Source organism: Xenopus laevis, chromosome 3S (genome assembly GCF_017654675.1).
Source record: "Xenopus laevis strain J_2021 chromosome 3S, Xenopus_laevis_v10.1, whole genome shotgun sequence".
NCBI lineage: Eukaryota > Metazoa > Chordata > Amphibia > Anura > Pipidae > Xenopus > Xenopus laevis.
Window position 1 is genome coordinate 107037371 of NC_054376.1, and position 23731 is coordinate 107061101.

Consider the following 23731-nt stretch of genomic DNA (forward strand, 5'->3'; position numbering starts at 1 on the left):
TTTTTTAATGGTTCTAGGGTTTTCAGAATTGTTTTTAATGAAAATGCTATTTAGTTGTCTAGATCACTGACCAACAAACACTCCATCACTGTGTCAGTAATTAACAAAAACGAGTAATTATTTCAATACTGATATTTTATTGATTTTGTTTCTTTTCAGGCAATGATGACTAACTGAATACCAGTGTCATATCATTTCATCTGATCATCCAATAAATGTGGTCTGGTAGCCAAGGGAGAAGCAGTTCAATAATTAATCATTTATGTCTGCTATAAACAATTGTTTTAAGAGAATTCAGTACAGGTTGAATAAATAAAAAAATACCTTTTTCTTTGAGTTCCTGGGGTTTATCCCACGTTGATTCCAAAGTCCTGTTATTGTAATAATATGTCTTTCCGTCTGCTGTTTTATATTCTGACCATTCAGTCAATATGGTCACTCTAGCTAAAGTTGCAGGAGAAGCAGCGAGAGCCACTTGGGGATGTATCATTGGTACAATCGGAGGTGCAATGCCAGGCAAGACACCTAGAGACAGTTTAACAGGTTTAATGTTCTGCTTCCAAGATACTCTTAACATCAGCATAACCACAAGTCAGCATAACTAATATGGTTTCAGAATTACGGTATGTATAGCAATGTCTTTTTTATCTTGGGGGGGGGATCATAAAAAGAAAAACTAGAGGACATTTTGTCTGTATAATTAAAAGGGTGGTTCACCTTTAAGTCAACTTATAGCATGTCATTGAATGTCCAATTCTAAGAAACTTTTCGATTGGTCTTTAATATTTATTTTTTTATATTAATTTTAATTTGAACCCTAGCAACCAGATTGCTGAAATTGCAAACTGGAGAGCTGCTGAACAAAAAATCCATGAATAAAAAATGAAAACAAATTGCCTCAGAATATCACTCTCTACATCATACTAAAACTTAAAGGAGAAGGAAAGGTTAAAACTAAGCAAGCCTTGTCAGAAAGGTCCACCTAAATATACCTGTACACCCTCAAAGTAATGCTGCTCTGAGTCCTCTGTCAAAAGAAACACTGCATTTCTTTCCTTCTATTGTGTACACATGGGCTTCTGTATCGGACTTCCTGCCTTCAGCTTAAACCTCCTTGCCCTGGGCGTGAGCATGCTCAGTTTGTTCCTCTTCCCCCCCCGCCTTGTCTGCTGTAATCTGAGCTCACAGATATAAGTGAGCAGGGAGAAACTCATGCAGGAAATGATGTCACACCAAGCTAATATGGCAGCTGTTATCCTAAACAAACAGAGATCTGTTTACTCAGGTATGGTAAAACATCTACAGATTAAATATAGCATTCTAGCTTGTACTAATGTGGCTAATCTATTGGCAATAAAATGCCTCCGTAGCTTTCCTTCTCCTTTAAGTCAAAGGTAAACATCCCCTGTAAAAATGCAGTAAAGCACATAGAAAGACTCAATTATAATGACAACCAAAAAAAAACTTGATGTGCTCTGTATACTTTCAGACTGGACAAATTATCGAGTTGAGGAACTGTTGGTACAGTTTATGGATTTGCAATCCTCAAAAATAGATTCAGGACAGGTATATCACATCAGCAACATAAGTGTTACAGGTATCTCTGACAGATACAACTCCACAGCCGATGTTGAACTACAAATTCCAGCTTTCCGTTATAGAGATAGTCAGTTGTAGTTCAGCAATGGCCGGCTACCTCAGGCTGAATATTATGGCATTAACAATGAACTCCAAGGGTCTTGCACTGCGAGCAAGGATGTAACAATGCATCACTTACATGCACATACACAGGCATGCAATACACAGTAGAACATTCAAATGGAAAAAAAAAAAAAAAAAAAAGATGCACAAACTGAACACTAAACAAATGCATTATGGGAATTAAGACATGTTAACTATAAAACAGAGGTGACTAGAATGCTGAGTAGCACACAAACAGGTTTTATTAACCCTTAACTGCAAAATAAAATACAAATATACTAACATTCACTACCATGCCAACTGTTAAATACAAACAAGAAAAAGCTAAAATGTTATTAAAAAGTTACCGGCTTTGGTGGTAGTGACTGTCTTTACATACGGGCAGCTGACTATTTGCATCATTGCTACACCTGTAAAATGGATATGCAAACATGTTTGAAAGCTGCCATCAGTAGGCTACTGCCACACAGGGTCTAAAAACTACTGGGAAGGATGGGCCTATCAGGATACCAGGTGTCAGTGGCCCTCATGCTGCTAAACACTTGGCCTATTTCATTGCCATTCCCTATTTCTATTAGAGCAAAGAGGCTAAATAGATTAATTAGAGTATATGTAAACATAAGAGACTAGGAGAATAGAGGTTGCGTGAGGAGTGGGCCCCTGGTCTAAGGTTTTGGGTGGGCCCCTGGTCTAAGGTTTTTTGGTGGGCCCCTGGTCTAAGGTTTTTTGGTGGGCCCCTGGTCTAAGGTTTTTTGGTGGGCCCCTGGTCTAAGGTTTTTTGGTGGGCCCCTGGTCTAAGGTTTTTTGGTGGGCCCCTGGTCTAAGGTTTTTTTGGTGGGCCCCTGGTCTAAGGTTTTTTGGTGGGCCCCTGGTCTAAGGTTTTTTGGTGGGCCCCTGGTCTAAGGTTTTTTGGTGGGCCCCTGGTCTAAGGTTTTGGGTGGGCCCCTGGTCTAAAGTTTTGGGTGGGCCACTGGTCTAAGGTTTTGGGTTGGTTACCAAGTGACAAATGATGGGTGCAGTTATTACCCACACAGCTGCACAGGGGCCCAACTGTGACATGAAGAAAAATACATTCAGTACAGAAACGTTACAAAAAAATTCACAAAGAAAAACACCCTATCCACTCATGGAGAACACGAAAAAGCACATTAAAATAAATTTTACACAATAGATCACGCTGCATTTTTCCCCATCAGTTATATGCAAAAACAAAATAATCTCCATAATATTCGAACATAAAAAGGCAAAAATCTCTATAAACATATTTGTTTATAATTATTTATTCCCATAGATGCGGTTGAGCAAGTGGGTCCGCTGTTTAAATTTATCACTGTAACCTAGCCTTTTCGCTGATATTCCAATATTCAATTGACCGCTACTATCTCAAAGTTGTGTTGCCTTATTTAAAACTGGATTCTAGCGTAAATTCTGAGCAACTTTCAACAGAATCAAGCACTTCTGGGGGGAAAAATGAAAAAATAAAATCTCCATACAAATATGACCATTCAAATTATACCAAATGAAGCTTTGCTCTGCCGCTTCGTCAGCGTCCTTTACAGACCACTGCGCATGTTCACAGCACGCTTCTGCAATTCTCAAAACACAGTTGTCATTGCTGACGCGTTTCACTGACTGGCTTCTTCCTACATTGATCACTATGGAAGAAGCCAGTCGGCGAAACGCGTCAGCAGGAGCAGTACACAGTGACTTTTACATTGGTTTTACCAAGAATGTCTGTGAGTGTAATTTTAAATATTAATATTATAAATTATAAAAGTTATAATATTATAAGTTATAAAAGCGCTTTTGCTTTATGTCACTTTGTTTTTGCCCAAGTAAGGATAAAAGAAGATTGAGAGCAGAGTGGATTACCTATTATATCCAATGCCTGCATTAATTCATGTCTTGCGAGTATAATATACCACCGGGAGTAGTGTGGTCCTAACAATTTGGTTTCCACTTTACTACAATTATATGCCATCTGCAGCACTGTGAAAATCACTGTGACTAAAAGTGTTGGTTCTATTAAATCACAATTTTTTATTTTATTTTTTATCTTTAATTTTTTATTTTCACTTAGTAATCACCTTATGTCTATTTGATATTAACTTCACCAATGGAAAACACTTTTAAGCTGATATACACGAATTGAAATATAAAGAAAACACTAAGGGAGTAACGAACAAATTTAAAAAAACACACTATTATTTTTTCTGTTTTTATTTCCCCCTCTATAATCTGTGGTTTTTGAGGTATACAGTAATCCAACCCTGGATAGTGTCTTTTATATGGGCAAAGGAGAGCCCTACTGATTGCTGGACTGGGAATACAACGTTCTGGAGATTCGAATTTATAATTTGATACTTTCTCCAATCCACCTGCTTTCTACTTTTAAGTGCAGTTTGAGAGTTGGTGGTCACTACTAGGGCAGGGCAGAGAGCGTGTAATCTTCTAAATTGGATGTAGATCTACCTGCAATATAGCTTGATTGATCAGGGTGGGGTTATACAGTCACCAATTAATTATCCCTGAATTAATTGAGTTTTAGTATTAATTGAATTTGAAGGTAATTAATTGGTTCAATAATTAATTGTTAGGAATTACCACATATACCATTTTATGACAATATTAATAAGAATAGTTTGATTGATTGGTAAAAAATTGGGGAAATATTAGGTATTCTTTCTTTTAAATAACATGTAATCTGTCGAGTGCTGCATAAATGTGCTGTTGCTATTTAAATAATTAATAACACATTACCTGGTAATGGTATGGGCATGCCAGGAAGGGGAACACGAAATGGAGGTACCATTACTGGAGGAAAGGCTTGAATTGCTGCTGCTGGCTGTGGCACTGCATGTGAAAGTGTTGGAGGAAGAACCTGGGATAACTGGGCTGTCAAGCTCTGCACTGAAGATACTGTTGGCACAGTTGTGGCAACACTGACTGATGACACACTCTGTGTTTGCTCAGGAGCAGACGAACCTGCAAAGCAAAAGAGAAACTTAATCTGATAATAAAATTTGTATTTGTAGCAAAGTTGTAGCATATAGAGCAGTTGAAATGCAAAAAAATGTGTAGTTACATCTACAAGATCAGCATGAAAATAGCACCAAGAAATCAAACCAAATAACACCTCAGTAAACATTTCAATGAAAGAGTGTCGAATCAAGTAATGTAGTAGCTTCCACACAAGCATACAGAGTAAAGGTAAGCCCTGGCCACACAATAACTGGCATGGGCAGGCAAAAGAAAGTGGACAAACTTACTTGTAATAGCCTGTGAAATGGAGTTTGATGTAGTTGTATTGGTAGAAGAGGCCTGGCTAGTAGAATGTGTTGATGTAGATACCAACATAGATGTACTGGTAGTTGTAGGAGAGGCACCTGTTACTGCCTGAGAATGGATAGGCTGTGAGTGAGCTGCCTGTGCTTGAACTTGAGCTGCCTGGGCTTGAGCCTGTGCTACCTGAACTTGAGCTGCCTGAGCTTGGGCTTGTGCCTGGGCTGCCTGAGCCTGGGCTGCCATCAATGGAGTCAGCTCTGACTGTTGGATGACCTTCACACCATCTGGTTTTGACCATGCAGACTCTCGAGTCCGGGCATTGTAATAATAAACCTAGAAAGAATACGCACACAACTTAATTAAGGAGTAATCATACTCAATCATGCTGCATTACATGACTAGCATGATTGACAAGGAAAAGAAATTTCAAAGGGGGGATGTGATCATTCCCAATTCATTAAAGGAGAAGGAAAGCTATCGAAGAAGTTTATTGCCAATAGATTAGCCACAATAGTGCAAGTTAGAACACTATATTTATTTTTGACAGAGCAGAATTACTTTGAGGGTTTACTGGTGTGTGGGGGGGGGGGGGGGGGTGTGTGTGTGTGTGTGTGTGTGTGTGTGTGTGTGTGTGTGTGTGTGTGTGTGTGTGTGTGTGTGTGTGTGTGTGTGTGTGTGTGTGTGTGGGGTATATTTTATAGTTAGAAAGCACTCACACCAGCGCCCAAGTAAAATTGTATACTTTATTTTAATTACTCATTAAAAGAATCAACGTGTTTCGATCTGTAGTAGATCACATGACGATCTACTAGAGATCGAAACGCTTCGATTCTTTTAGTGAGTTATTAAAATAAAATATACAATTTTACTTGTGCGCTGGTGTGAGCAACTTGCCGTGAGTGCTTTCTAACTGTGAACTGTGTTGCTTATGGTGAGCACCGACCTTCGGCTGAAGATGTGGTGAGTGCCGATTACAATGGATATATGCATGCATGCATGCATGCATGCATGCATGCATATATATATATAAACAGATTGATGCCGTTTATGTTTCCTCCAGATTCCCGTCATATGTGTGATTATCATAGCAAATGTCAGTTTTGCAATGGAGAAAAATAAAATGTTTTAATTACTATTTTTTGTTTTCTGTATCTTGTCTCACTGAAAAGCTTCCAATAAACTGGCCAAAGACCAGTTATGCTGAACTGAACTGTCTGTGCCTCTGTTTTGGAGTGTCTGGAAGTGTACACAAAGGTCTATTCCCCAGTGAGACCACAGTCCAACTACCTGTAATCGCTGTAATATATATATATATATATATATATATATATATATATATATATATATATATATATATATATATATATATATATATATATATATATATATATATATATATATATATATATATATATATATATATATGACAAGTATTTAGCAGCACTCACTGTATCTTCAGCTTAACAAGTGTGGTTGGTGCAGCGCCTTTAGGAAGACTTCCGTAGGCTTCCCATACAAATACAGAGTAGACAAGAAAAAGGCAGCACTCGTTATATCAAAAAGTGAAAAAAGTGTATATATATATATCTTTCTGATAAAGCTTACTTAATGTTAGCCTTTCCTTCTCCTTTAAAGTTATTTTGTGACGACAGAAATCCTTGCTTTTTAAAGGATTAATGCAATGTATTATCATTATGACAGAACACAGGACTCATATCCTCAGTCCCAGGAGAGGACAAATCCTCTCTCCTAACCTTTACAGCATCTTAGATTAGAATTTCAGATTTAAGTTCAAACCCCCCTCTCCTTTTGCTTAATTGTTTTCCTCAGTGCCCCATTTCGCTCACAAGAATGTTACAGAAAAAACATTGTTATTCTATAGTTAAAGGGCACCCATAACAGCAAAAAACATAAACCTTGAATCTTTTCTTTAGCTCTATGGGACCCCTTGAGGAGACCAGACCCACAATTTAGGGATAACTGTGTATAAAATATTTTTAGGCACATAATTGTAAACAAGTTTCTAATATTTTACAAAGTTCTTTGAGTCCAAAACACATCATAGGAAGAATCAAGTTGTGAAAGAATGCCTTAATATTTTTTCCTCCAGATAAATACCTTCCCATCTGGAGTCTTGTTCTCTACCCATATCTCCTCATTTGGTGGCAATGTTGGTGCTTGTGTAGGTGTAGGGCTTTGACTGGGAGTCGGAGTTGTTGCAGGTGTTGATACAGGAGGCATCCCAGGGGGAAACAACATTCCAGGAGGAGGCATACTTCCAATATGCGGAGGCATGAAGGGTGGCCTCTAGAATGTTGTAGAGAAGATAAGCAGTTACATTTGCGCTGAAGAGAGTAACTTAATTTTGTAATGAAAAGCTTTTTAGGTTTACTTTTCCTTTGATTTTACCTAATATTCTGCAATTTAAAGGCTTAACATGTGAACTTCATTAATTACATTCCTTCCATTATGGTACGTTAAACAATCTTTTTACACTTGGAGATCAAACATCATAATATCCATGTAATTTTTAAATGCCAAGAAAAGCATTAACTAACGTAGCAAATTGTAACGTCCGCATCAGGGTCGATGACATGCTAGGCCAAAACAGAGTGGAACATTTTGAGGAAAGTTTATAAATCATTTTTGGAAAAACGGTCAACAATAAATAGGAAAAACAAAATGTCAAATGTGTAAAAAAAAAATTTTTTTATGGAAGGTGAAAAATATAAACATTTTCCATTAGACTGCATACAACGAGTCACTATGTGCAGCGAGCATAATATATGCCTATTTGAATCAGTATTATTAAGCATTAGCAGGAATTGATTTCATTGATGGCTTTCTCAAAGGTCAAGTCAGGATCTTAAAATGAAGAGTGCTGCTGAGATGTTAGTATATCAGGAATGCCTAGTTTAGGCCAGCAACATGGCAGTCCCCAGACATGAATGTAAATGCTAACAACATTACTAACACATATGAGTTAAAGGCCATTGGAAACTAAATTTTCCTACCATGTATATAAGTTAAGCACATTTCCCCCACCCAAATGGCAGTATTTGTACTGCAAATATCCCCTCCATTTGCCAGCATAATTTAATTTCCCTAAAACAAATAGCAGCTTATACCTGGGGGCCATTTTACCTCTGGCACATCATCAGTGCATTTATATCTGCAAACAGCACATATGTGATGCAGGCATAAACAGGCAGTGTTTACTATGATGACAAGTCCTGCTTGGATTGAGCACTGTAATGGTTACTCTGAGCTCAGGAGAGGGGGTTAGGATTTAAAAATAGGAGCAGACAGCTAGAGCAGAGTTTCTATGGGAACCAGCAATGCCATTTCTTTATTGACTGCTAGACTGGAGGGTGTGTTTATTAATCTGAATTGAGAAGAACTGAGCATGCTCTTGAGCCAACAGCCAAAGGAAATTCCTGAGGGAGGGGGCAGAGTGGGTTAGAGGAGGAGAAGAAGAAATCCTACGTGATTAAGGGGATGCTGCAACCTTACTATTAACCTTAGAACAACCAGAGTGGCAAGTAATTACAGATTTCAAAGAGGCTCTTCAGTCATTACATTTTTGCGTGGGGGTTTTACATGTCCCTTAACGGGTCCGTAAGCTCAGTAAGTGACAGCAGCACAGAGCATGTGCAGTGAATCAGCAGAAAAGAAGATCGGGAGGTACTAGGGCATCTTTGGAGACCCAGATCTTCCCTGCTAAAAGACTGGTTGCCTTGGGCTGGTACAGAAGCATATAAAACATAACGTACAACATGTCTAGCCTAATTCTTTAGTTAAGCTTTAGTTCTCCTTTAAAGCCTGTGGCACAAATGGGGTATTGCTAAAATGCAACTAAAGAAGCAACAAGATGTGGCCAAGCAGTCTGATTTATTTTAAAAACAGAGAATCATTCACGTGCTATAGAGGTATTCTTTGTAATAAAATTAAACAACGTTACTGCATTTACAATTATGTTTAATCTTCATGTTTCAAACCTCTGTCATTTTTGATAGCATGATATTTTTGTTTCAATAATTGCCTCTCTTTACATTTTTAGGGCTTTTAACTGAAGGGCAATGGCAAGCCAGTAATTCCAGGTATTTTGCAATCCAAATCATGGTTGCTACTTGGAACAGTGGCCTCGAACTATTGCCCACAGAACTATCAATATAGCTCTGTGTACAGCATTAGCTGAATGCTACATTTCCAAGAGGCAACAAGTGTACTGCAATTGCTGTTCAAATCACATATATGATAATTTTTACCTGGACAGAAGATAATAGCCGGAAAGCACGTTTTTTCTTGTTTTAAAATCTCATTTCTTTATTTGCAGAAAGTCCCGCACAACATGTTTCGGCTACATCAGCCTTCATCAGGTGCATAAAATACAGTGATGTAGCAAGCTATTTAACCCGTCACCAACAACTTTACAGCCTCTCCATAGTCTAGCCAGGTATATACATACATTCAAAACAATGAAGTACTGCCATCTAGTGGCCTACTTATAGTTAACACTGTTAGAAGGTGGCAGTCGTATTGTAGCAAATACATATGTTACATCCTGTTACATTTTGTATACAAGTATCCTTTAAAGGAAAACTATACCCGCAAAATGAACACTTAAGCAAGATAGTTTATATCAAATTGAATGACATATTAAAGAATCTTACCAAATTGGAATATATATTTACATAAATATTGCCCTTTTACATCTCTTGCCTTGAACCACCATTTCGTGACTCTATCTGTGCTGCCTCAGAGATCACCTGACCAGAAATACTACAACACTAACTGTAACAGGAAGAAGTGAGGAAGCAAAAGGCAGAACTCTGTCTGTTAATTGGCTCATGTGACCTTACATGTGGTTTGTATGTGTGCACAGTGAATCTTACGATCTCAGGGGGCGGCCCTTATTTTTTAAAATGGCAATTTTCTATTTATGATTACCCAATGGCACATACTACTAAAAAAGTATATTATTATGATAATGGTTCATTTACATGAAGCAGGGTTTTACACATGAGCTGTTTTACTCAGTATCTTTTAATAGAGACCTACATTGTTTGGGGGGTATAGTTTTCCTTTAAAGTAATAAAGTATTCTCCTACCAGTATTGTGTTAACATGTATTCAATACAGTATTCTAATACACTGTTAGTCCAAGATCTATCTGAAAAGGAAGAATATTCATCAGTATCCATTCTATCCATTCTATCCATCTTGCCTCAGTTTGTAGAAGTAGGCGTTTTCTATCGCCACCCTGTTGGGATATTTGTACTTTTTCCTAGTACTAACCACCTTAATGTAGAAGAATTGTGCTTATGTAAATAAAAATGTTTGCCAACTGGTGTATGCGTCTTCTTGTTCTCTGGATCATAATTAGAAATAGAGATTTATGTTCCCTAATTCTTATTTTGATCTGTCTTGATGTTTGTCCGATATGCATTTTTCCACAAGGGCATTTGAGTGCATAAATGAGTCTGAGTTGCAAGTGTGGTAGGCTTTTATGGGGATCTTATAACCCTTCTGTGGGTGTGTAATGGTATCACCTTTGATTATGGAACTGCAACTCCCACATCCCAAGCAGGGGAACGTTCCAAATTTTGCAGTACTCAAGAACCTTGTTCTATTATCAGTCTCATATGTATCTGTTTTTACTCATTTGTCTGGGGGTTTCTTCCCCTTTTGTAAGAGAACAGTGGAACAGATTTACAGTGTTTCCCAACAGTCGGGTCTTTCTGTAAAATGGACCAGTGTTGTAGGACAAGCTTTTCCAATTTTTGCTCAATGGTCCAAATTGACTTACAAATGGGATTCTTTGTTCCACTGGTGTCTTAGCCCTTGCATCTGTCAGGAGACTATTCCTATCTCTCTTAAGAACCTCATCCCTTATTGTACACAGAGAGTTGTAGTCATACTCCTTATCAATTTGTATGCACTGCATAGGTACTATTCTACTACATAGAAACTATACGTCTCACCTGTAAGAACTGGCCCTTGGGAATGCCCTTTATTGTATTGGGCATGTGGCAACTATCAGGCCACAGAATAATGTTTCTTTCTTATACTCCAAACCTGCTGAAAGAAACAATATTCTGCGGCCTAGTTACCACATGCCCAATACAATAAAGGGCATTCCCAAGGGCCAGTTCTTACGGGTGAGACGTATAACTTCAAGCAATGAAAACTACCTATGCAGTGTAAACAAATTGATAGTCAATTTTTGGAGAAGGTGTATGGCTACAACTCTATGTGTATAATAAGGGATGAGCAAACATTTTTATTTACATAAGCACAAATCATCTACATCAAGGTGATTAGTAGAAAAAGTAAAAATATCCCAGCTATGAGCTATAAATGTTTTTTTATAACAGAATACAGCTTACTGTAAAATACCAGTTAATTCTGATGAATATTCTTCCTTTTCAGATAGATCTTGGACTAACATAGTGTATTAGAATACTGAATTGAATACATGTTGACACAATACTGGTAGGAGAATACTTTATTACTTTAAACGATACTTGTATACAAAATGTAACAGGATGTAACATGTATTTGCTACAATACGACTGCCACATTCTAACGGTGTCAACTATAAGTAGGCCACTAGATGGCAGTACTTCATTGTTTTGAATGTATGTTTATACCTGGCTAGACTACGGAGCGGGTGTAAAGTTGTTGGTGAGGTGAGGGGTTAAATAGCTTGCTACATCACTGTATTTTATGCACCTGATGAAGGCCGATGTAGCCGAAACATGTTGTGCAGGACTTTCTGCAAATAAAGAAATGAGATTTTGAAACAAGAAAAAACATGCTCTCTGGCTATTATCTTCTGTACTTGGAATCCATTTTCACTCGGGCACGGGGTTTTCAATTCGTTGAGAAGCACAAATACACACATGACTAAATGAAGGACTACCCTTGTTTTGGTTGAAGTTTTACCTGAAGGTGAGGAGGAGCAATAGGCGGAGGAATTGCACTTGGGGGAGGTATTGGTGGCATGCTAGGATCAAAAGGAGGACGACCAAAAGGAGGGCGTGGAGGTGGAGGAGGCCCACGCATCATAGCAAAATGAGGAGGAGGACGAAGAAGAGGAGGCGGGCCCCTCATGACCGGACTTGGTGGAGGCGTTGGACCACAAAAGCGCAGCGCTTGTTGCTGTTGTGCCATCCTGCATAGAAATACAATAGGAAAAGCTTGCAATTATATTACGGTTTGCTGGCTAATTTCAATGATTGTACTTCAAAGTGCTTTTTGCCACTATTATAAGGAATTTTTCTTTGCCTGTCCAGGTGGTGCAAAATGATGGAATTTTCCAATGTGATAACACACAAGTAAACTTATAACAGACAACTATCCCTTCTTCAAGCAAAATAATCATCACCCTGCAAATAAATATTTAAGACTTTTCCTGCTTTATAAAACATGGGCAGTATCGAAGAAATGCTTAGTTCTAACAATGGTCAAGACAGCATTATACCATCCTAAAAGTGTGTGTGTGTGTGAGAAAAAAGTCAAAATATAGTCTGGAATAGTGTGGGACAGTATAAACATTATATTTTATTGCAGCTTAAGGGTAATGGCATATAACCAGATTTGTCACCTGAGAGAAATCTGTGATAATCAAGGCTGAGAAATTTCCTGAAAATAACTGGCGCCAGTGCAGGCAATTACATAATTAGAGTTACACAATTATATACAGGTATTAATATCCCTTATTCATAAAATAATTCTCAGGAAATAATTCTATTTTATTTTGTTACCTTTTTCTCTGTAGTACTAAAACAGTACCTTGTACCTGAACCAAACTAAGCTGCATAAATCTTTGCTGATGGCAAAACAATCATACTGGGTTTATTTAATGCTTAAAGGGGTTATTCACCTACCAAACACTTTTTTCAGTTCAGTTGTTTTCAGATAGTTCCCCAGAAATAAAGACTTTTTTCAATTAATTTACATGATTTTTTTTTTTAAATGGTTTTCCAAAATCTAAGTTTAAAGTTGAATGTTCCTGTCGGAGCGCTTCGTTTTCCGAAGCCGCCCAAAGTTTCCTTATGAGGAGACTTCGGAATTCGAATCACTCCCGCCGGCGATTTTCATTCTAGCTGGCGGGAAGGCAGTTCAGGGAGATTAGTCGCCCCCAAGAAAAGGAGAATTGTCACTAGGCAACTACCCTCCCCGAATTGCAGCGTGTCTCTACCCTAAATGCCAGCAGGACTGTGCACTGTACAAGCAGTCCCTGGTTTACGTACGAGATAGGGTCTGTAGGTTTGTTCTTAAGTTGAATTTGTATGTAAGTTGAAACGTATACATTTACTTATTGAATGCAACAAGACAGATGTTTGCCTTAACATAGTATTTATTTTACCTTTTTTGTGCAGATGTATTTTTACCTTTCTGTGCTCTGCAGGAGACAACACACACCAGAGGGGATTGGGGCAGGCGGTTTATTAAAGCTAAATGCTAATAAAAGTCAAGCAAACCACAGTATGTTGCTGTAATAGCCTCCATTTGTATGAGTTGTATGTAAGTCGGTGTTTGTAACTCAAGGACTACCTGTATTTGCTGAAGGGCAATGTCCTTTCAGTAATAATGATTATTTTAGAGTGTAGGACAAGGTGGGAAGGCACATACGTAATTATTTATTTTTCTCCCCCAACCGCCATTTTTCTTTTTTTCTGGGGATGTTGCATAGTGTGAGGTAATTAAACAAATTCACTGCATTTGCAGAACTGAAAAAGCTAGGACAGTGGCTCGCAAAATTTGGGACAGGTGCCAACTAAGGTGGCCAAGAGGAAAGGTCAGGTAGGTGCATTTTTAAAGGAGAACTTAACCCTAAAAATGAATATGACTAAAAATTCCATAGTTTATATACTGAAACTTACTGCACCAGCCTAAAGTTTCATCTTGTCAATAGCAGCAATGATCTAGGACTTCAAACTTGTCACAGGGGGTCACCATCTTGGAAAGTGTCTGTGACACTCACATGCTCAGTGGGCTCTGAGCAGTTGTTGAGAAGCTAAGCTTAGGGGTCGTCACTAATTATCCAGCAGAAAATGAGGTTGGTCTGTAATATAAGCTGATGCTACAGGGCTGATTATTCAATTCTGATGCTAATTGCACTGGTTTCTGTGCTGCCATGTAGTAATTATCTGTATTAATTACTAATCAGCTTTATATTGTGACATTTCTATTCTATGTGTACTGTATATTGTGAGTGGGTCCCTAAGCTCAGTAAGTGACAGCAGCACAGAGCATGTGCAGTGAATCAGCAGAAAAGAAGATGGGGAGCTACTGGGGCATCTTTGGAGATACAGATCTTTACAGCTAAAGGGCTGTGGTTGCCTTTGGCTGGTACAGAAGCACAAAACAATGTACACCATTTTTACCTACTTCTTTAGTTAGGCTTTAGTTTTGCTTTAAAGAATAACTATTCTCTCCTTAGATGCTCTTGGAAAGCCAGCTGGAAAGTCAGTTAAGAGTGGGATTTGGGGAAAACGTTTACTTGCAGTCTTTGTAACTATGGCTGAGTGGTTGATACAGCAATGGTTATATATTTCATGAGCTGGACAAATGTATCGTCTCAAAGTTGCCCTCAATAAGTCTACAAACCACCAAGGTGCTTGACTAATGGCCTTCATCTGTGTTTAAGCAGTGAACACTTGCCATATCATTATTTTTATACTTATAATAATGATTTGCCCTTCGTGTGCACATTTCTAGTGCACATATCCTTGTAGCACTTTATAAATAACGTTATACAGTGAATAAAGTAGCCCCTCTAGTAAAACAAGGATATTATAAGTTACAGAGGCGTTCCAAAACCAAATAAAATGGTTTCAGGTTATGAAAATCTGAGGTAACTTCTAATATCCTCCTATTTTGAAACAGCAGGTACTTTATTTATTATAATAGGCACATTTCAGTGAGTCACATGACAGAAATGACATCACGAAGATCCGATTATAACCAATGACATCACTAAGCACCGTTTATAAGAATATCATTTACAGGATATTCGCGGCTTGTGTATTTATATAGTGAATAAAGTACCCCCTCTTGTAAAATATAAGGATATTATAAGTTACAGAGGAGTTCCATGACCATATAAAAACATGAGGTTGAAGGCCGAGTGTTTTTATACAGGTCATGGAACTCCAAGGTAACTTCTAATATCCTAATATTTTGCAACTGGGGTACTTTATTTATTATAATACACAAGTTTCAGTGAGTCATGTGACAGAAATGACATCAGAACTCACCGTTTAAAACTGATGACCTCAGAACCCACCGTTTATAAGGATATAATTTACAAGATATTCATGGCTTTTGTGTATTATATATACAGGCATACGATCCCTTATCTGGAAACCCGATATAGAGAAAGCTCCGAATTACGGAATGGCTGTCTCCCATTGACTCCATTTTATCCAAATAAGCCAAATTTTTAAAAATGATTTCCCTTTTCTCTGTAATAATAAAACAGTAGCTTGTACTTGATCCCAAATAAGATATCATGAATCCTTGTTGGAGGCAAAACCAGCCTATTGGGTTTATTTAATGTTTAAATGAATTTCTAGTAGACTTAAGGCATGAAGACCCAAATTACGGAAAGATCTGTTATCCAGAAAAACCCCAGGTCCCGAGCATTCTGGATAACAGGTCCCATACCCGTATATAATACACAAAAGCTATGAATATCTTGTAAATTATTTTCTTATAAACGGCGAGTTCTGTCATTTCTGTCACATGACTCACTGAAACTTGTGTAGTATAATAAATAAAGTACCCATAGTTGCAAAATATGAGGATATTACAAGTTACCTCGGCGTTCCATGACCTGTATAAAAACACGAGGCCAAAGGCCGATCATGAAACTCCTCTGTAACTTATAATATCCTTATATTTTACAAGAAAGGGTACTTTATACTATATATATATATATATATATATATATATATATATATATCCATAGCAAAAAACCGCACTGCCAGGTCTTTGTCCAAGTGAAAAAAAGATTTATTAGATATACGACGTTTCGGCCCTGTTACTCGAGCCTTCTTCAGGTGGGTTACACAGTGAAACTAACACTCAAATTTAAACCTAAAATGGCGCCATCAAACTCACAATGATGACGTCATCACCCCATCAAGTGAAGGTGTATATATACTTAGCAGTGTCCAGCCGCCGCTCTCTATGGTGTGTATACCAAGTGCTTGTGCGCTGTCCATGCGGCGAGTGCTTAAACTATATGTTCCAATAAGGTGCTCATTTATTAGTGCTAAGTGACCAAATCACATCCTCATACGTGATGTAACACCAGGGACCGTGCTTACCAAAGAAGGGATCCGAAGCAGCGTTACTCCTGTATGCTCATGATATCGCCTGTGTAGGTAGGAGACATGTTCCAATAGTATGACGTTATACCTAACCGACCTTCTTAACGCTCCCAGCCCTCTCACAGACTTACCCCTCCTTGTCGGTACGTGCACCGGTCATAGCTCCGATCCTTACCAACAGGCCACGCCCCCTAGAGACCGCGGGTATGTTTGAAAACTCCGATACCTTTCATTTTTCACTGAGCTTCCTTACAGCCGGCTTCCGTGCAGCGCATATCTTGGACTAGGGATGCAGCGACTCGTCACAGTCCCCTTCCATGTAGCTGCGCTATTTTATGAGCCATCGTATCTCAAACCACACCAAGGCGCAACGGGAGCTAGAGGTATAAGGTATAACCCAGGTCTCCTGGACGTGTACCAACCTATATATCAGAGCAAGGAGGGAACTGTGTATCCTTGGGCTGCTTATGCTAATTCCTCAGGTTAAACGTCTGGAAACAGTCTTCCCTATCCCAGGCCTTACCTTCTAAGAGACGCTGCCTCTCTCCCTTCCCTGGTTTTTCCGTGCCATACGACAGTGGTCATGGATTCGTAGTGTGTGGTCCTGGTGCTGTGGAAAATAAAAACAATAGAAGCAACAGAGGTTAACAACCTATTATGGGTTAAAATCACCCAGCAATAGAGTTACAATATATACGTGTCCTTATTCTTTGAAATAAATATATATACATTCCATCTTCAATCCTCGTTCTCAGTCTGATTCATACATGATTCAATGTGAGCAAGTAAGCCATATTGTTGCCATTTGAGCACATTTTGCACAGGTGACTAAGTTCTGGTCCGGATATCGGTAAGTTGCCATCCTTAGCCTCATCTGAACACTAGATAATACAGGGGGGTAGACTCTGATCCGTATGCAGGTAAGTATGTCCTAGTCATAGGAACCTCCCCAGGGAGAGGTAACAGCATAAATATAGATGTAGATGGTATCCTCTCAAGAGAGTCCAAGTTGACCAATCCAGGTAAGTTATACGTAGAGAAGCAAAATGATACCTATGTGTCCTATCAAGCAGGTAACTTCATTTCCAGCCTTAACCTCAAGTCTCCAGTAGGAGTCCAACAACAAAAAGCGGCTAGATGAAAGCCGCACATCAAGCAACGGAAAAATGCAAAAAAATGAAAAATAAAATAAAAATAAAAAATAGGTACTGAAAAAGAAAAAAAGAAATTTTTTTATCCAAAGTGCAAAAATGAGAAAATGAAAAAATCCCACAAAGGACAACAGGGATACCAGTGTCTCCGGATACAAGGAACAAAAAAAGGGGATATTTCCCTAAAGTCATTGTCTCAGATTCTAGTCAATTAATAGAAATGAGACATGGGCAGAGTCTCGTTCAGCCCCTTGGGGGTTAGAGTGTCCAATGTAAAGATCCACATACTCTCTCTCTTTAATAGTAGGGCCTCTCTGTCCCCCCCCTCTTCTTGGAGCTCGTACATGCTCTATAATCATATGTCTAAATTGTGGGAGTGAGTGTCCCATTTTGAGCCAGTGTCTAGGTACTGGCTGATCGGTCATGCGCTCCCGATATGTGGTTGAGGCTTTGCCCACATAGTGCAAACCACATGGGCACCATGCCATATATACCACATGATCGGAAGTACTGTATTTCCGATCATGTGGTATATATGGCATGGTGCCCATGTGGTTTGCACTATGTGGGCAAAGCCTCAACCACATATCGGGAGCGCATGAATAATCATCGCAGTGCTATAAGAAGTGCCCTAGCCACAGGGAAGACCGATCAGCCAGTACCTAGACACTGGCTCAAAATGGGACACTCACTCCCACAATTTAGACATATGATTATAGAGCATGTACCAGCTCCAAGAAGAGGGGGGGACAGAGAGGCCCTACTATTAAAGAGAGAGAGTATGTGGATCTTTACATTGGACACTCTAACCCCCAAGGGGCTGAACGAGACTCTGCCCATGTCTCATTTCTATTAATTGACTAGAATCTGAGACAATGACTTTAGGGAAATATCCCCTTTTTTTGTTCCTTGTATCCGGAGACACTGGTATCCCTGTTGTCCTTTGTGGGATTTTTTCATTTTCTCATTTTTGCACTTTGGATAAAAAAATTTCTTTTTTTCAGTACCTATTTTTTATTTTTATTTTATTTTTCATTTTTTTGCATTTTTCCGTTGCTTGATGTGCGGCTTTCATCTAGCCGCTTTTTGTTGTTGGACTCCTACTGGAGACTTGAGGTTAAGGCTGGAAATGAAGTTACCTGCTTGATAGGACACATAGGTATCATTTTGCTTCTCTACGTATAACTTACCTGGATTGGTCAACTTGGACTCTCTTGAGAGGATACCATCTACATCTATATTTATGCTGTTACCTCTCCCTGGGGAGGTTCCTATGACTAGGACATACTTACCTGCATACGGATCAGAGTCTACCCCCCTGTATTATCTAGTGTTCAGATGAGGCTAAGGATGGCAACTTACCGATATCCGGACCAGAACTTAGTCACCTGTGCAAAATGTGCTCAAATGGCAACAATATGGCTTACTTGCTCACATTGAATCATGTATGAATCAGACTGAGAACGAGGATTGAAGATGGAATGTATATATATTTATTTCAAAGAATAAGGACACGTATATATTGTAACTCTATTGCTGGGTGATTTTAACCCATAATAGGTTGTTAACCTCTGTTGCTTCTATTGTTTTTATTTTCCACAGCACCAGGACCACACACTACGAATCCATGACCACTGTCGTATGGCACGGAAAAACCAGGGAAGGGAGAGAGGCAGCGTCTCTTAGAAGGTAAGGCCTGGGATAGGGAAGACTGTTTCCAGACGTTTAACCTGAGGAATTAGCATAAGCAGCCCAAGGATACACAGTTCCCTCCTTGCTCTGATATATAGGTTGGTACACGTCCAGGAGACCTGGGTTATACCTTATACCTCTAGCTCCCGTTGCGCCTTGGTGTGGTTTGAGATACGATGGCTCATAAAATAGCGCAGCTACATGGAAGGGGACTGTGACGAGTCGCTGCATCCCTAGTCCAAGATATGCGCTGCACGGAAGCCGGCTGTAAGGAAGCTCAGTGAAAAATGAAAGGTATCGGAGTTTTCAAACATACCCGCGGTCTCTAGGGGGCGTGGCCTGTTGGTAAGGATCGGAGCTATGACCGGTGCACGTACCGACAAGGAGGGGTAAGTCTGTGAGAGGGCTGGGAGCGTTAAGAAGGTCGGTTAGGTATAACGTCATACTATTGGAACATGTCTCCTACCTACACAGGCGATATCATGAGCATACAGGAGTAACGCTGCTTCGGATCCCTTCTTTGGTAAGCACGGTCCCTGGTGTTACATCACGTATGAGGATGTGATTTGGTCACTTAGAAGCACTAATAAATGAGCACCTTATTGGAACATATAGTTTAAGCACTCGCCGCATGGACAGCGCACAAGCACTTGGTATACACACCATAGAGAGCGGCGGCTGGACACTGCTAAGTATATATACACCTTCACTTGATGGGGTGATGACGTCATCATTGTGAGTTTGATGGCGCCATTTTAGGTTTAAATTTGAGTGTTAGTTTCACTGTGTAACCCACCTGAAGAAGGCTCGAGTAACAGGGCCGAAACGTCGTATATCTAATAAATCTTTTTTTCACTTGGACAAAGACCTGGCAGTGCGGTTTTTTGCTATGGATATCTATTATTTTTAACCTGCACCCAGGCAGTTGCAATTTGCATTAAGAGTGCTCCAGTTTACTTCAAGCATATATATATATATATATATATATATATATATATATATATAATATATATATATATATATATATATATATATATATATATATATATATATATATATATATATATATATATATATATATATATATATATATATATATATTGAATAAAGTACCCCCCCTTGTAAAATATAAGGATATTATAAGTTACCGAGGAGTTTCATGACCATATAAAAACACGAGGCCGAAGGCCGATCATGAAACTCCTCTGTAACTTATAATATCCTTATATTTTACAAGAAAGGGTACTTTATACTATATATATATATATATATATATATATATATATATATATATATATATATATATATATATATATATATATATATATATGTATATATATATATTTTGAATAAAGTACCCCCCCCCTTGTAAAATATAAGGATATTATAAGTTACCGAGGAGTTTCATGACCATATAAAAACACGAGGCCGAATGCCGAGTGTTTTTATACAGGTCATGGAACTCCGAGGTAACTTCTAATATCCTCATATTTTGCAAATGGGGGTACTTTATTATAATACACAAGTTTTAGTAAGTCATGCGACAGAAATGACATCAGAACTCACCGTTTATAACTGATGACATCAGAACTCACCGTTTATAAGGATATAATTTACAAGATATTCATAGCTTTTGTGTATTATATATATATATACACACACACACAGTATAAAATACACAGGCTACAGGGTTAAGTTATCCTATCCAATGATCGCTTACTGCCTTGATTTATAAATGATCTCATTACTCCTTACACAGAGCAGCAATTTGCTAATTGTATAGGTGAGCAGCTTTAAAGTTGTTCTGTGAGCTCAAAAGCGATCATATTTAAAGTGCCAAGCAACTTCCCAATATATAGGTGTTACAAATGCCAAATGTTTTTAAAGTAATCACCATTTGTTTAAAGGAAAACTATACCCCCAAAATGAACACTTAAGCAACAGATAGTTTATATCAAATTGAATGACATATTAAAGAATCTTACCAAACTGGAATATATATTTACATAAATATTGCCCTTTTACATCTCTTGCCTTGAACCACCATTTCGTGACTCTATCTGTGCTGCCTCAGAGATCACCTGACCAGAAATACTACAACACTAACTGTAACAGGAAGAAGTGAGGAAGCAAAAGGCAGAACTCTGTCTGTTAATTGGCTCATGTGACCTTACATGTAGTTTGTATGTGAGCACAGTGAATCTTACGATCCCAGGGGGCGGCCCTTATTTTTTAAAATGGCAATTTTCTATTTATGATTACCCAATGGCACATACTACTAATAAAGTATATTATTATGATAATGGTTCATTTACATGAAGCAGGGTTTTACACATGAGCTGTTTTACTCAGTATCTTTTAATAGAGACCTACATTGTTTGGGGGGTATAGTTTTCCTTTAATTGATAGATTGTGTGTGTGTGTGGTGTTTGGTTCTGAATCCTGAAATAATGTAGCAGAAGGCAGTTCGCCTCCTCGTCTGTAAAGCACTTGGCTTCCGGTACAACGTTGCAGGAGTCAGAACCAGCGGTGCAGAGGAATGACACAGGCAGGCGCCGTTTTCAATCACAATTAAGTCAAAACAGAGAAAATTGAATGAAGTCTACTGAATGCGCTTTAAGGATAAAAGATGGGAAAACGGAGTTTTGGTGAGATAGATCTACTCTTGTGCTGCTGAGCCCATTGCACTGCCAGCAAATGTTGTCACTCACGGGGATCTCCGGCAAGTTAGCGCAGAAAAGAACACAACTCCGCTCCCTCTATTCACACGCACCAAAAGTCTGCAACATATAACGACGCACTTAATGGACCTAAACTATATTCCCTACCGAATATCGGTTGTATATCTCTCCGCCTCGGTGTCCCCACGCTCCGCCATTACAGGTACTGCCGACAATCCCCTTCTGACGCAACGCCCACCCACAAACCACCTGACTAAGCAGAACGCCTGTCCTATTGGACGAGACGCACTTCAGTCAACGTGAAGGCCCGGCACGTAGTGCGACGCTTTCCTCCTCTGCAGATACCGGAAGAATAGGCCATAGAGGCGGGATGTTAGAAGAGTGGAAACAGCTTATTGGCTCAGGGGTGCGCCTGTGTAGTACGCATGCGCTCTCTCAGCTCATTCATTCGTTATTGACCACGTTGTTTGAGTCAACTTTTAGGCTGGGAGCTTGGCGACTTAGCGCCCCAGCTGGTGGGGAGTCACAGAGGAGTTTTCCTTGCTTTTAAAGGGTTTGTTCATCTTTGAGATAACTTTGATGATTTATAGAGAGTGATATTCTGAGATAACTTGCAATTTGTTTTCATTTTTTATTACTGAAGGTTTTTGAGTTATTTAGCTTTTTATTCAGCAGCTCTCCAGTTGGCATTTAAAGCGATCTGGTAACTAGGGCCCAAATCACCCTAGCAACCATGCACAGATCTGGATAAGAGTCTGAATAGAAGGATCAGCAATAACAATAACACTTGTAGCCTTACAGAGCATTTGGTTTTGAGAAGGGGGTCAAGCTGCAAAGAGTCAGAAGAAAAAGACAAATAATTATAAAACTATAAAAAAAATAATAACTAATTGAAAAGTTGCTTAGAAGTGGTTGTTCATCAACATAATAAAGTTACTTTAAAGGTGAACCACCCCTTTTAATTAAAATAATGCTTCACATACAAATCCCTGTATTTTTATTGGCTAATTACTGATATTTAGGTCCTGTATTGAGAGTGAGTGTGTTATATGCAGCGCTGCTTACTTTTCTTATTTTTAACAGAATTTTAACTCAACATCATGTGGGACTAGGGTTGCCACCTTTTCTTAAAAATTTAGTGGGGGGGCGGGAACAAAAGGGGGTGGTCCATGATGTTAAAGGGGGCAGAGTCACGCACAGTGACGCCAAAGGGGCGGAGCAACAGGCGCGATGGCCAGAAGCCTGAAAAAAAAGGTAAGTACCGAGCGAATTGGGGGCGGGCCAAGGGCTTTTTCTTAAGGGTATTACAAATTACCAGCAACTACATTGCCGGTAGATTTGTAATACCGGCCCCGGCCTTGGCAGGTGTTTTACTGTCTAGGCTGTTAAAATACCGGCCGGATTACAACCCTATGTGGGACTGGGAACATTTCATTTAACCATTGCCCTCATTGCATAAAACTGTCTGGGGGAAATTTACTAAAGGGCGAAGTGGCTGACGCTGGCGAATTTTCGTAATTTCGGCACTTCGCCGATTTACTAACGGTTGCTGGCGTAATTCTGCTGGCATCATTTCACGAAGGAGATAGACTATGGCGCAACTTCGAACTCTAACGCCAGGAGAATTTTCGCTCTGGCGAAAGAGCGTTACTAAGCAAATTCACTATATTTTTGATTTTACTGAATGTTACCTCTATCGCCAGACTTGCCTTTGCCACCTCAAACCAGGCGAAATGCAATAGAGTAGATAGGAGTTCCTCAAAAAAAAAGTTGAACATTTTTCTAAGTCCCAAAAACGCTGGTGTCTTTTCCTTTTTACAGGGTGACAGGCTGAAAAAGATCAAAAAAAATTTTGGGGGTACCCTCCTTTCCCCCTA

General features: G+C 39.0%; 1 protein-coding gene across 3 annotated transcripts in view; it reads right to left on the reverse strand.

Annotated features, from left to right (window-relative positions):
• The window catches only part of LOC108713258 (transcription elongation regulator 1), a 48719-nt gene extending 26511 nt beyond the window's left edge, over nucleotides 1-22208 (reverse strand). Inside the window, exons 1-7 of one of the 3 annotated variants that reach the window (XM_041588724.1) lie at nucleotides 22002-22208; nucleotides 11934-12162; nucleotides 7105-7293; nucleotides 4971-5319; nucleotides 4462-4686; nucleotides 2049-2111; nucleotides 325-525 (exon numbers count right to left, since the gene is read on the reverse strand). In XM_041588724.1, the coding sequence (XP_041444658.1) occupies nucleotides 325-525; nucleotides 2049-2111; nucleotides 4462-4686; nucleotides 4971-5319; nucleotides 7105-7293; nucleotides 11934-12162; nucleotides 22002-22051 (1306 nt within the window). In that variant the 5' untranslated portion in view covers nucleotides 22052-22208. Of the gene's footprint in view, nucleotides 1-324; nucleotides 526-2048; nucleotides 2112-4461; nucleotides 4687-4970; nucleotides 5320-7104; nucleotides 7294-11933; nucleotides 12163-21884; nucleotides 21908-22001 lie in introns of those variants that run through there. The other 2 variants (XM_041588725.1, XM_041588726.1) reach the window with 2 other exon arrangements.
• Nucleotides 22209-23731: the final 1523 nt, after the last annotated feature.